Source organism: Manis javanica, chromosome 14, assembly GCF_040802235.1.
Source record: "Manis javanica isolate MJ-LG chromosome 14, MJ_LKY, whole genome shotgun sequence".
Taxonomy (NCBI): domain Eukaryota; kingdom Metazoa; phylum Chordata; class Mammalia; order Pholidota; family Manidae; genus Manis; species Manis javanica.
In genome coordinates this window covers 49,601,131-49,616,881 of record NC_133169.1, presented here as the reverse complement: position 1 = coordinate 49,616,881, position 15,751 = coordinate 49,601,131, and the positions used below count along the sequence as shown (strand labels likewise).

General features: G+C 38.8%; 1 protein-coding gene across 11 annotated transcripts in view; it reads right to left on the bottom strand.

The window, feature by feature from the left end:
- MAPK9 (mitogen-activated protein kinase 9) overlaps positions 1–15,751 on the bottom strand; it is a 55,362-nt gene that overhangs the window by 26,613 nt on the left and 12,998 nt on the right. For all 11 annotated transcript variants that reach the window (XM_037001992.2, XM_037001993.2, XM_037001989.2 and 8 more), the window contains 3 exons: positions 14,905–15,075; positions 2,178–2,307; positions 357–415 (listed from right to left, as the gene is read on the bottom strand). In XM_037001992.2, coding sequence (XP_036857887.1) covers positions 357–415; positions 2,178–2,307; positions 14,905–15,026 — 311 coding nt within the window. In that variant the 5' untranslated portion in view covers positions 15,027–15,075. The remainder of the gene's footprint in view (positions 1–356; positions 416–2,177; positions 2,308–14,904; positions 15,076–15,751) is intronic.

Below are 15,751 nucleotides of genomic sequence, written 5' to 3'. Positions count from 1 at the left end.
CATTTCAAATAATAACGGTGAACACCTGAACCCTACAATCCTAGCTTCAGGGGACTGGAGAAAAACATTTTATATTTCAGTAAAGCAATTCAGTGCCATTAGTGGTCACTATCTGCTCTGAAGAAGTTACTTTCAGTCATCTTCAATTTGTTATGGAGACAATACCCATGTAGGCACAAACAGTTGGCTATTATTATCCATCTTCCTCAGTATTTCTCTTCCATGAAGAAAAGTGGCCAAGATAGCTCTAAAAATGTACTGCTGCCCACACTGCCTAAGCAAAAAGAGCGGCTACTTTCCTCTGTAAGTTTTCAGTCTTTGATGCATAGTGTGTTACTGATAAAAATGGTACTTACACATCTTGAAATTCTTCTAGAGTTTTCTGTGGTGTAAACACATTTAACAAACTAATTATCTGAAAAGAGAAAATCAATTATACCTCAGAACATCAGATAACATGATTATAAAAATTAAGTTTAACATCAGAATGTGTTAAAACTGGAAAAAAATTGCAGTGTAGCTAGGTATTTATTATTCATGTTTTTGCTTTTACCAAAACATTCTATTACATAGAGTTTGAAAAAATTAAATGATTAGGATTTCCCTTTGGAAGTAAGATGCACTTTTAATCAAATCACTTTCAAGTGTGCCTAGTACCTCGTTTTTACAGAATTGTAACACATAACATCTTTCTGGCTCTGAATATAAAAAAGCAGAAATACATAAAAATAAATGGCTAACAGATATAGATAGAAGAAGTTCAGCCTCACAAAGGAAAAGAAGGTGCCATTTGTCATCTATCAGATGGGCAAAGTAAAACAAAAAATAAACAATATACGGTGCTGGGGGATTTTGAAATAAAAGACATTCTCAGATACTCTTAATGAGATTGTAAAATGACTGTCTTCCTTGAGGTCAATTTGTTGGCATGTATTAAAACCAGAAGCGTACACAGTCTGACTCAGCAATCTTGGCCAAGAAATTCACCCAGACAGGTGTGCAAAGGTACATGTATAAGGATGGTCACTGCAGCACTGTTTACAATAGCACAAAACTGCGAGCAATCTAAATACCCAGTATAGGGACTGGTTAAGTAAATTACTGTGAATCTGAACTATGCAGCTGTTTTAAAAATGGTTTATATATATGTCTGTTAATATATATGAGACTGAGTAACATTCCATGTGGGACAAAAGCAGGATGCTGATAACATAGCTCATCTTGTTTATGTACGCAGTGTGTGCACATATGCATAGAATGCTCACCAAAATGTTAGTGATAGTGACCTGTAGGTGGTGGAATTCAAGGATTTTTGCTTTCTTTTTTAGACTTTGAATTTTAAAAAGTAGTAACCATGTATTTTTTGTATCCTGAAAAAAATTTTTTTAAGTAAAATAAAGCATGCATTGGTGAAATTAAATACAAGTACAGACCATAGACTCAAATGAATGAACTTCTCTTAGTTTCCTATTTAATGTCCCTACACAGGAAAGAGTCAGCACAAATGTTAAAACAAAGGGAATCATAGAGAATTGAATGTAATCTTAAATATTCGTCTCCCTGCAACAAAAAAGAGGTCACACGGGGTATCTCCAGAGCCCCTACCAGACTTAACATTTTATGATTTTATAACCTGGCAAGGTTATCAAAATTGTGCTCAAAATATGCATAGAGATCAGCAGTAAGATATACAATGGGCCCGAGTACCTCATTTTCTACAGATGTACTGTTTGTTTTCCCTTAAAATTTACAGTGCTTTAACTTCCTTGGAGATGTTCCTTGGAGATGCCAGGGGCAGCTATCTTGAATATATCATGACCTAATAACATTTATTTAAAACTGAAATGTTCACTTTACAAGGTAAAAGGCTACTATGGAACAATGTTTTGTTAGGTTGATACTGTTGCCATTTTAAACAGAAACAGTGAAAATCAATGACAACAGGTTAACTGATGTCACTGTAGCTGTTAAGTGGCCCGAATTCCTATGGACTATGATGACTCTTGCTGATTTCAGTTTCCCCAGTGTTGACTAAGAATTTTATCAACAAAATATAACCATGTGTATAGTTATTTTCATCACTAGTTTAACCCTAAGTCTAAACGCAGTATATCTCCAAAGACCTAGAAGATTATCACACTATTCACAACATTATACAGAGGAAACACAGAACTCACATTTTTATGATTGACACATTTTAAGAGGACGAGTTCACGATAAGCTCTCTTTGCATGAGTTTGATTCTGAAAAGGACGGCTTAGTTTCTTGACTGCAACATTTATTCCAAGAACTGTATCAAAAGCAGCACTATAATTAGGAAAGGTAATAAGCAATCCATTAGAATGGTTTTGGAAAATACAGCAATGCAGAATATACATTCAGTGCTTTATCTTTTAAAATGAGTAACAAGTAAGGAAAAATCTTTCTGCTTCTTTCCACCAAGGTACTTCTACACATGAAGGGCAAGGCAAGTTGGCTAGGCGAGCAGGATGGACTGGTTCTTTTGTGGAGGCACCGACATGGCTGTAGTCAGGACAGCATTCAGCAATCCTTCACATGCTGCTCATTACATTAGTTGAGATTATTGTGTTCAGAACCAAGTAATTTAATACAGAGCATGTGAGGCCAGCCAAGAAGTGAAATTTTCAGTTTAAATGTGCCAGTAAGTTGGAAAAAGTCACCGGTTATCACATAATAAAACATATTTTGGGGTATCACAGTGGAGGAAATTACCGGACTCCTGAGAATAATGAAAGAAATTTAGGTTTTGATGGATTGTGTTTTTTCCAGATGAAAGAATCTAAAAAGAAAACAGAAGCCAAAATCTCAGCTTATGGTAAATCCCCAAGATACAAAATCCCTAACAGAAGCAATTGCTATTATGAAATTCTACTAGAAACACATTCTGATGCTGTGAGAGTAAGAATAAAATCTCACAGAGGTTGTGTTTCCAGCTTCTCCAGTTCTCAGTTGAAATTTATGGTTCACTTTCCTCCAGAAAACAAGAAAAATCGAGCAGCCCGAGTGCACATTTTCTACTAGTTTCAAAGTGGTACTACTAGGACCGTTGGTGGTGGTGTGTCTTCTGGCTACTGATCTGGGGCTAAAAGCTGCTAAGGACAACCTGAGAACTGAAGCACCATTTAACGGACTGTTTTTACTTACTTACCCTATTCAGTTTGTAACACTGTTTACATCTACACACTTCTATTGATTATCTTTTTTGCCAAAGGACACTAACTTAATCCAACCTGCTTGTAAATTAAAGGCTGTTGCTGTAGCACTTGGTTAAGAATTATTAGAAATTAGTATGTTACTTTCGAATTATTTTTTGTTTAGTTTACATTATGTGGACATGTGTACACATATGTAAATGTACATGTCCACATGCAAATGTACCATTCATATGAATTATACAATGTTAATGATAAATCTACTTGTGAAACAAATCATTGACGTAGTTGTATGCAATGTGTATTTGCACCAAATGCACATTTCTCAATCTCAAGAATTTGCAAACAGACACACCTTGTTTGGTCTCAAAAGTTTTTTGTCCAAAATAAGCCAAATGGACCAATTCTGAGCATCTGAGCGGATGCATGCTCCCCTGTTCCTAGTTCCAACTCTGGGAGCAACTACCTTCGATTGTTCTTGGTTTGACATCTTGTGGTCACTTCTTAACTCCAAAGAATATATTTGATCACTATTTCATCATTTATCAACTTTACTCCCCATTATGAAAACTGAGGATTTAGTCACATACTTGAAACCCCAACTCTTCCAAGTTCTTTGTTCTCACGTTATTTTTAACTTTTGCCCTGGCTACCCTTTTAACTTTAAATACCATGCCTAAACTTCTGGTTGCATCAACCTTGCAAGGAACCTCTTGACCCCTGGGGAATGACAGATCAGACGATTATATGCCGTCTCCTTTTCCTCCAGCTCTCTGCTTTATTCCCTTTCCCTCCAAACTTGTCTTAAATAGTCAAGCCTGATAACACATCTGTTCTACCTATTTCTTCTTTAGAATGTATATAAATGTTGAAAATCAAGGCACAGAGTTGTACGTATGTGTGCACACATGTAAATATTACTAATTGCAGAGCTGGGGTTACTTTTCATTTTCTAAAGATCCCATGACCCTTGCTGTCACTCTTAAGAGAATGAGATCGTTTCCAGCATCAAGGTCAAATGCATTCTGTCTTCTTATAGTCCATCAATTGCTCAAACATCATGTCCTTTTAACTTTGTTTTATACTTAGGCCATGAACTTTTCTAGCTTTTCCACCACAAATTTTTTAAGAAACTTTTTTCCTTTTTAAGAGAAGAAAGCTATCACCAGTACTTCCTGCCATGTCAGTTAACTCACATTAACTATTGTTTGGAATCTATCCCATTCTTGAGACATTTCTCCAAGTTTCCTTCCAGGCCCTCCACACAGCAACTGCCCCGGGCTCTTGGCCTCCACTGCTTCCTGCCCTGCCTGTCCTGGTATTCTTTCTTGTTAGAGTGCAGCCTTAAGGAATTTCCCCAGAAGAAGTGTGTTAGATAAGCAATCTTCCTCTACCCTCCTTGAGGCAGTTTGTCTCCTAAGTTCAGAATCAGTTTTCTCTCACGACTTCACTGGTTTCAGCATTGAGTGTTGTGGAGGCTGATGCTTGCCTGACTTTCATGACTTTGCTTCTGTTTTTGCTCCTCATCTCAATGATTGACCACAAAGAGCTGCGCTCGGTCAGCATCCCCAAAGGCCCCCCGACTTCCTACTCATCACTATCCTTTCTGTCTCCCAAAGATGAAAACTTTTATGATCACTCCCTTGCTTTTGTCAGCTAAACATGCATTTTCAAGCCTCCCCACTTGCCATTATCAGTTTTTGTCTCATTTTTGAAATTGCCTCTGACGTCTTGCACTCAATATTGTTGGTGAGATTCATGTTGTCGGGTGTAGCTGTGATTCACCCTGCACCACCGCTGTAATATTCCTTCATATGGCTATACGATGTAGGGTCGATGGATTCAGTTTGCACGTGATGACAAATAACATGGTCATGCATGTTCTCATACATGGCTCTGGGGCCCCTGTGCATGCATTTCTGACGAGCAGGTAGCTAAAGGTGGGATTGCATTTATTTTATTTTAGCAGATGATGCCAAATTGTTTCTGAAGTGGTTCATTCTACCAATTTTTAAGCATTTGATTTTTTTGTATATTGACCCTGTGTCCTGCACTGGTGCAAAACATACTCATTAACAAAAGAAAGATGGGGGTAATGTAATCATGAGAGCCCTTCAGAAGCAGGGTTTATTCTGCTGGTGGGAAGGGGGATAAATGAGAGAGATGTGAAACCTGAAAAGGACTAGCCATGCCATCGCTGCCTTTAAGATGGAAGCAGAGAAGGGGTGTGGGAGCTTCTAGGAGCAGAGTGGTCCCAAAGCTCAGAGAGAGTGAGGGAATAGGGGCCTCAGACCTATAGCTGCAAGGACCTGTGCTCTGCCAACAACTGGAATTGGAAGGAGATTCTTTCCCAAAGCCTCCAGACAAGAGCCCATCTAGCCAACACCTTGATTTCAGCCTTATGAGATATTGAGCAGGGAACCCAAGTGCCCACCCAGCTTTCTGACTACAGAACTATGAGATAAGGGGCTGTTCCTTTAAACCACTAAGTTTATGGTAATCTGTCATGCAGCAGTGGAGAACTCACATCCTATTTTCCGTATTTTTCTGTCTTTCTGTCTCCCCAGGCTTCATTCAGCTGTTTTCTTCCCTTGTTCACATCACTAATTCTCTCAGCCATAAGTAACATGTTATTAAACCCATCGACTGCCTTCATAATTTGATTATATCTTACAGTTCTAGAATTTCGTTTTTTTTTAATTTTTCATTTTTCCAACAAAAATTTTTCGTTTCACTTTTTATCACCCTAAACATAACATCATAGCTATTAAAAAATTTCAATCCAATAATGTCAATATTCCCTGTGGATCTTTCTTTTTCCTGTATTTTTGTGGATTTTATGCATGCAAAACTGTTCGCTATCTAGAAATAATTTAATATCCAGTGTGATGCTATCTTCCTCCAGGGAGAATTTACATTTACTTCTGCTGGGTACCCAGGGGACACTAGCAGTTTGGGTTCACCTCAGTTCAAGGTCAGCATGCTGACTGTAGTCCCTGCATGGGCCTCTTTCCTTCTGATTCATTCTTACTCCTAGGATGCAGCCCTTAATTGGTCCCAATTTAAAGCAAAGGAAGTTCACTAGGCCTCTTTAGAGGTGCTAGACTCCAGTCCCTGCTCTTGGCTCCACAGGTAAGTCAATAGTACTACTCAGTCTCTCAGCTGCTCACTCTAGAATTTTCAAATGCCCTCAAGGGAAAGACAGTGCCAAATCCAGGGCTCCCCTCACTAGGCTTCTGTCCTTCCCTGGAGCCTGGCTAATGATATTTCACTCACCTACTCCCTCCCTAGGAGCAAAGGTTCAGCATGGGGCTGGGGTGGGGCTGATGGGAGCCTACAGGCACAACAGTTTCATGGACACACATCTGAGTAACACCCCTATTTCTAGCCACTGTGTCATCTTTATTTTCTGTATCTGTCATCTCTACACCCAGAGCCTCTTTGGGGTTCTGCTACACAGTTCTCTTCCTTGCAGCGTCTCGGCTACTTACTCTCACTTCCTCTGCTGTTTTATCTGCACCAAGTTTCCAAACACTTCTTTTATTTCAGAAATGGTTTAAAAGCTCTCATTTATGCCCCTCTGTTCTCTTTGGGTGTTTGATCCACCATATTAGATCAGAAGTCCCGCACCATTTGTTTTAGAGGTGAAGTTATTAAGGCCCATAAAAACATATGAATTAAAGATCAGAGCAGAAATAAATAAAATCAAGAAGAGTAAAACAATAGAATCAATGAAACCAGGAGCTGGTCCTTCAAGATAATAAACAAAATAGATAAACCCCTAGCCAGACTTAGCAAGAAAAAAAGAGAGTCTACACACATAAACAGAATCAGAAACGAGAAATGAAAAATCACTAGGGACACCATGGAAATACAAACAATTATTAGAGAATACTATGAAAAATTATATGCTAACAAATTGGAAAACCTAGAAGAAACAGACAACTTTCTAGAAAAATACAACCTTCCAAGACTGATCCAGGAAGAAACAGAAGATCTGAACAGACCAATTACCAGCAATGAAATTGAACTGGTAATCAAAAAACTACCCAAGAACAACATCCCTGGACCAGCTGGCTTCACTGCTGAATTTTATCAAACACTTACTGAAGACCTAATACCCATCCTCCTTAAAGTTTTACAAAAAGTAGAAGAGGAGGGAATACTTCCAAACTCATTCTATGAAGCCAGCCTCCCTCTAATACCAAAACTAGGCAAAGACACCACAAAAAAAGAAAATTACAGACCAATATCCCTGATGAACATAGAAGCAAAAATACTTAACAAAATACTAGTGAACAAAATTCAAAAATACATCAAAAAGATCATCCATCATGATCAAGTAGGATTTATTCCAGGGATGCAAGGATGGTACAATAATTGAAAATCCATCAACATCATATACCACATCAACAAAAAGAAGGACAATAATAGCATGATCATCTCAACATATGCTGAAAAAGCATTCAACAAAATTCAACATCCATTCATCATAAAAATTCTTAACAAAATGGGTACAGAGGCCAAGTTCCTCATCATAATAAAGACCATAAGGACAAACCCACAACCAACATCATACTTAACAGCAAAAAGCTGAAAGCTTTTCCTCTAAGACTGGGAAGAAGACAAGAATGCCCTCTCTCACCACTTTTATTCAGCATAGTACTGGACGTCCTAGCCATAGCAATCAGACAATACAAAGAAACAAAAGGCATCCAGATTGGTAAGGAAGAATTTAAACTGTCACTGTTTGCAGATGACATGATATTGTAAATAAAACTCCTAAAGAATTCACCCCAAAACTACTAGAACTAATAAGTGAATTCATCGAAGTTGCAGGATACAAACTTAATACATAGAAGAGATAAAGATGTGGTAAATATACACAATGGAATATTACTCAGTCATAAGAAGAAAACAAATCCTACCATTTGCAACAACATGGATGGAGCTAGAGGGTATTATGCTCAGTGAAATAAGCCAGGCAGAGAAAGACAAGTTTTAAATAACTTCACTCACTTGTGGAGCATAAGAACAAAGCAAAAACTGAAGGAACAAAACAGCAGCAGACTCACAGAACCCAAAAATGGACTAACAGTTATCAAAGGGAAAGGGACTGGGGAGGATGGGTGGTAAGGGGGGGATAAGGGCGAAAAGGGGGCATTACGATTAGCATACATAATGTAGTGGGGGGCACAGGGAAGGTTGTACAACACAGGGAAGACAAGTAGTGATTCTATAGCATCTTACTAAGCTGATGGACAGTGACTGTAATGGGGTTTGTGGTGGGGACTTGATCATGGGGGGAGTCTAGTAACAATAACGTTGCTCATGTAATTGTAGATAAATGACAAAAAAAAAAAAAAATGGACTAACAGTTGCCAAAGGGAAAGGGACTGGAGGGGAGGGAGGGTGGGAAGGGATGGAGAAGGGGAATAAGGGGCATTACTATTAGCACACATAATGTAGCGGAGGCGGGGGCACGGGGAAGGCAGTATAGCACAGAGAAGACAAGTAGTGATTCTATAGCATCTTACTACACTGATGGACAATGACTGCAATGGGGTATGTGGTGGGGACCTGATAACGGGGGGAATCTAGTAACTACAATGTTGCTCATGTAATTGTGTATTAGTGATACCAAAATAAAAAAAATTAATATATATAAAACTGTTGCATTCCTATATACTAACAATGGACTAGCAGAAAGAGAAATCAAGGAAAACACCTCCATTTACAATTGCATCAATAAATACCCAGGAATAAACCTAACCAAGAAGGTGAAATACCTGTACTCTGAAAACTATGACACTGATGAAAGAAACTGAAGAAGGCACAAATGAATGGAAATCTAACCCAGGCTCTTGGATAGGAAGAATTAATATTGTCAAAATGGCCATTCTGCCTAAAGCAATCTACAGATTCAATGCAATCCCTATCAAAATACCAATAGCATTTTTAAACGAACTAGAACAAATAGTTCTAAACTTCATAAGGAACCACAAAAAACATGAACAGCCAAGGCAATCCTGAGAAGAACAAAGCTGGAGGGATTGCACTCCCCGACTTCAAGCTCTACTACAAAGCCACAGTAATCAAGACAATTAGGTACTGGCACAAGAACAGACCCATAGATCAACAGAACAGAAATACAGTGCCCAGATATAAACCAAGAATATATGGTCAATTAATATATGATAAAGGAGCCATGGCCATACAATGGGGGAAATTACAGCCTCTTCAACAACTGGTGTTGGCAAAACTGGACAGCTTCATGAGAGAATGAAACTGGATTATTGTCTAACTCCATAGACAAAAGTAAACTCGAAATGGCTCAAAGACCTGAATTTAAGTCATGAAACCATAAAACTTATAAGAAATCATAGGTAAAAATCTCTTAAATATAAACATGATCAATTTTTTTCTGAACACATCTCATTGGGCAAGGGAAACAAAAGCAAAAATGAACAAATGGGATTACATCAAGCTACAAAGCTTCTGTACAGCAAAGGATACCTCAGCAGAACAAAAAGGCATCCTACAGTATGGGAGAATATATTCGTAAATGACATATCCAATAAGGGGTTAACATCCAAAATATATAAAGAGCTTACATGCCTCAACACCCAAAAAGCAAATAACCCAATTAAAAAATGGACAGAGGATCTGAACAGACACGTCTCCAGAGAATGGATTCACATGGACAACAGGCACATCAAAAGATGTTCCACATTGCTAATTATCAGGAAAATGCAAATTAAAACCACAATGTGATATCACCTCACAGTAGGTAGGATAACCAAGAAACAAAAAACAAGGGACAACAAATGCTGGCAAGGATGCAGAGAAAGGGGAACCCTCTTATACTATTGGTGGGAATGTAAATTAGTTCATCCATTCTGGAAAGCAATACGGAGGTTCCTCAAATAACTAAAATAGAAATACCATTTGACCCAGAAATTCCACCTCTAGGAATTTACCCAAAGAGAACAAGATCCCTGATTCAAAAAAACATATGCAACCTTATATTTATTGCAGCACTATTTACAATAGCCAAGATATGGAAGGAACCTAAGTGTCCATCAGTAGATGAATGTATAAAAAGTGGTACATATACACAATGGAATATTATTCAGCCATAAGAAGAAAACAAATCCTACCATTTGCCACAACATGTATAGAGCTAGAGGGTATTATGCTCAGTTAAATAAGCCAGGCGGAGAAAGACAAGTACCAAATGATTTCATTCATTTGTGGAGTATAACAACAAACCAAGACTGAAGGAACAAAACAGCAGCAGACTCACAGACTCCAAGAAGGTACTTGCGGTTACCAAAAGGGTTGGGGAGGGTGGGTGGGAAGTGGGAGAAGGGGTTAAGGGGCACTATAATTCAATCACAATAAAGGTAGGTCATGGGGAAGGCAGTACAGCACAGAGAAGATAAGTAATGACTCTATAGTATCTTACTACGCTGATGTGACAGTGACTGCAATGGGGTGTAGGGGGGACTTGACAATATGGGTGAATGTTGAAATCACAATGTTGCTCATATGAAACCTCCATAAGATTGTTTATCAGTGATACCTCAATAAAAAAAATTCATTCATTCAAAAAAAAACCCCACAGTGATTAGCCAAGCACAAAGAACTATGAGGTTCAGAACTGGACTTAGAATTCAGTTCTCTGAATCACAGCCTTCCTGTGCCTTAGACCATGTATCTTCTTTATTAAAGGAATTTTGTTGTGGACATTATGTTTTTGTTCATTTATATGGACAGAAAAAAAAACAGTGTGAGAACAAGCCAACATTCAGTCTTGTACAGAATTAGAAGAAGTAAAAAGGAGTAAGAGCTATACCACCCATTTCACTTAAGGTTGTAATTGTCACTTCTTGGTACTGCCAGATCTAATATTAAGCACTTTTTAAAAAGTTAAACACTTCATAGAACTGTTTCATAAAACAAATAATCTTTACTTGAGATTTTAAAAGAAAGAAAAGCTGAATATGTATGAAAGAAATGTATACATTTTCCCCGCTAGAGCTTCAAAATCTTGTAATTACTTCATTTTACTATTTAACTTAGTTGATATCTATGAACAGTTCAAAATGATAAACATTTTAAAACTTCCTAATTAATTTTGCTAACATTTTAAACAAAAAACAAACACACAGAAACCAATCAAACACCACTGTAAAAACAATTTAGAATTAGGAGTCAGAATATTTTATTCTGATCCCAGCTCATCCATTTAATCCTGTACCCACTACCTGCACCCTGCTTACCTGCACACCTGTTCCTATGTCTTCATAGAGCTCTGGTTTAGATAGATGCTAAATGTTACAAGCCATGCACTATTGCTACTATGACATTTTATTTCTCAAAAATGTAAACACACACATGCCCACTGTATTGGTTTCCTATGGCTGCTGTAAAAAGTAACCACAAATACACTCACTGGTATAAAACACAAATTCATTACTTTACAGTTCTGCGGGGAGTGTATATGTGTGTGTCTGTCAATCAGGCATTTTGGTTCAATCAGAAAGAATGCTCTATTCCAAGTGTGAGCTGAGATTATCAGGAGACATTTCATAGACTAAATAAGTCTTGAAAGACCAAGGACAGTGACGGTGTCTGGACAGACCAAGGGGTTTCAGAGGGGAATCCTGCCAAGAGGTGCAGTTGGGACAAAAGTGATGGCAGTGGGAAAAAACCACTGGAGGGAACAAGTCGTCTGGAAGTTAGGGCTTGCTGGTGGGAATACTGAAGCCACCTTCTAGTTTACTTTCTTTCAAAACAATTTTTATTGAGGTGAGATTCACTAAACATAAAACTAACCATTCTAAATCTAACAATTCGGTGTCATATAGTACATTCACAATGTTGTGCAATCATTACCTCGATGTAATTCCCGAAGATTTTCATTACCCCAAAGGCAATTCCATACCCATTAAGCACTTGCTCCCTCTTCCCTCTCCTCCTGGGCTTGTTAACCACCAATCTGGGACTGTCTCTATGGATTTAACTACTTCGGACAGTCCACACAAACGGACTACATACTGCCTTTCTTGCCTGGCCTCTTTCACTCAGCATGTGGTCTTAAGGATCACTCATATTATGGCCCATATCAGAACTTCATACCTTTTTGTGATGTTCCCCATATATGTATAACACAGCACATCCCTCATCCATGGATGAGTATTGAGCTGGTTTTACCATAGGCTATTGCAAATAGAACTGCGACAAACATTTGTGTTCAAGTCTTTTTGAACATCTGTTTTTAGTTCTTTGGGGTATGTATTTATCTAGGAGTGTTTAATGGGTCACGTGGTAACTGTGTTTCACTTGTTGAGCAACCATCAAACTGTTTCCCACAAGTGGCTGCACCATTTCATGTTCTCAGCAGCAACTCCGGGGGTTCTAATTTCTTCACATCTTTACCAACAGTTGTTATTTTCCATCTTGTTCGTTGTGGCCATCCTAGTAGGTGTGAAGTGTATCTCATTGTGGTTTTTATTTGCATTTCTCAAATGACTAATGATGAGCATTTTTCATGTGCTTATTGGCTATTTAAATTTTCTTTGGTGAAATGTCTATTTAAGACTTTGCCTGTTTTTTTCTAAAACTGGGTTGTTTTTCTTGTTATTATTGAGTTTTAAGAGTTCTTTATATATTCTGGATACTTGACTCTCAACAGTTACATGCTTTAGAAATATTCTCCCATTTTGTGGATTGTTTTCTCACTCTCTTGATGCACAAAGTTTTTATTTTTGATGAAGCCCAACTTTTTCTTTTGCTGTTCCCACTTTTGCTGCCATTTCTAAAAATCTAAAGTCATGAAGCTTTCCTCCTGCATTTTCTTCTAGGATGGTTTTAGCTCTTATATTTAGGTCATTGATCCATTCTGGGTTAACTTTTTCTAAGATGTGAGGTAAGGGTCCAACTTCATTCTCTTGCATGTGGTTATCCAGCTACCCCATTTGTGAAAGAGAATGTTTTTTCCCTTCTGAATAGTCTTGGCACCCCTTTTGAAAATCAACTGGCCAGAACATATGGGTTTATTTCTGGACTCAGTTTTTAAAATTCTTTAAAAATCAGAACTTTCTATCCCATAATTTCACCACTGCTTTTACCAGAGTTGGTTTAGCTTATAATGGCATACTAGGAACTTTAATTCCAAAACTAGAACTTTTTAAATAAAAAATACACATCCATAATGAATGACTTCATTATGAGACACTTCTATGTAAGATAAAGATGAGAAGTAGTATATGAAACCAAAACCAATCTCAGCAAAATGGTATGTTGTAAAGCAGCATGCCTGCCATTTTACTGTTATTTACCATGCGATCATGAAGTCATTCATTTTAATTGCCTACCCTTTATAAGGCCTGTCTTACAAATAATTATGAACTTCTAGTCAGCCTCTTAATGTGGTGATTACATTCAATGTCCTTGATACCAGTCTTGCCAAGGTACCTGTGTCCAAGTACCACCCAATTCCAAAAGAGATGGATTATAAATTGAAAGAATGCCTTATTATTTAGAAATTTTTATTAATATCAAAGTGTCCTAATTTAAGGCATCCTTTGATTTTAACACTTCTGTCAGCACCCTGGATTTGCTCTAATTTAGTGAGTTACTGTTCAGAAGTTAAGATCACCACTATTTTAGACACAAGCTGGGAATTCCTTCCAAACAGTCCCTTCTCCTACGTTGGTTTTTCTGGAAAGCTCTGAACCTCAATCTCCTCTTAGCTCCTGGGGCCTTCAACTACCTAGCCCGCAGAAAACAACTGACTTCCCTGATCACACATCGACAACAGAGGAACTGGGAAGGTTCTCCAAACTCAACATCTCTAACGAAAACATAAACTCTGCTACCAGAACATCCAAGAGTTCCTTTTGTCTTGAGTCTCCTCTGCCTACAAGCAGTAAACACTGGATGTTCAGTGTCACCATGGTTTCTGTTAGAGGCAAAGACAATCTTGTTTTTACTGACTGAAATAAGGAATAAAAGTTTTGTCCGGAAAACTAGGTGATAAAAAGACTGGGAAGTGCTGATAACTGTAGTCTGGAAAATGCATGAAAAACTACCTTTCGCCAGCCCGTGATCGTGGGAGCTGACTGCCTTACCATCAAGAGACTAAGGTTCAGGGTCAGACCAATGGTTCTGACGTTCTGGGCTGGACACATGGTTGAGGTGAGACACCAAGGGAGAGACGGCCAGCCTGACCCTCACACAGCAGCCCTTCCTGGCTAATCCTTGGGGTGATAACACCACTGTCTGGCCACACCCCACAAAGAGTAAGGCGCTGCAGTGAGGCCACCAAGAAAGAACTGGAGTAACTGGGAACAAGAGGGGAGGGGCGGGGTGGGGTGGCCAGGATAAAGAAATGAGTGAAACTCCAATGTTCTATTACAACTCACTGTCACACCTATCACTCTAAGATCACAATGACAGGGGAATGGAAAAGAAAATAAAAAGAAAAAAGAAACAAAGGAAAAAAACATGAAAAACTACCTACTTACACTTATGTAGCATTCTAAGAATTTGGGTTTGTGTCATACAATCTGACTACATAAACTAGAGCGACTGGTTGATTCAGTTTAGCTCATAAACCTATAGCTAGGAAGAGGATTTTTATCATCAGTGTTTCTAAATTCTGGCAACATAGTTTTATTACACCAAAAACTCAAACCACACTTGTGGAACAGACCATACTTACCAAACAATTCCCTGGGCTCCAGAGCCAATTGGTTTCAACTGCTGGTAACGTTTCAGGACAGTGAAAGTTGAGTCTGCCACTTGTACACTGTAAAACTGACTGTCACATTTGCTGTCACTCATGATGTAGTGTCATACAGTGTCCCGAAGAGCTGGTACCGTCGTCAGAGTCCTTAGGAGATGAACAGAATGGACACGCATTCTTACTGAAATAACACACACACAGCTTACCTAACAGCGCCTCAAGTTTATTGCTAGGTAAGACAGATGGCTGTTAAGCTGACACACTCAGTTTGATCAAGTCCTGAACTTGGTCATCATGCAGAACATGCAAAGATATTTGAGTGGTGCGAGGCTATTAGGAAAGGAGCACAGTGAGGCCCTGCACGACCACACTTTTAGGGACTGGATTAGAAAACAACCACCTCTGGAGAAAAGAACTCACACATTGTCACTAGACATGACAGGACTATGGCACTGTGTGCTTCCTGGGGGGCTGGCCCCCGCCCGGCTGACTAGGCCAGAGATGGAGGCACTCGAGGTGCTTCAAAATGATCTTGTCTACAATTCCTACAGAAAACAAATGGACCAGTCTTCTACTAAATGCACAAACCCAGGTTACAGTGATGAGCCAGAAGGCAAGTCCTAGGCCAACGTAATTATAAAAGAGGACGGTGAAGAACAACAGGGTGTCAGGCCTGGTGATGCGGGCATGTGCCGAGCGCATCCTGGGACTTGTGAGAGCGGTCCCAGACAGCTGCAGAGAGAAGTGCCATGGATTCATGATGGGAGGGCAGCTGGCTGCCTGGGAGTGGCCTCGTGGTGGTTTATGTGGCAGCCTGAGATTC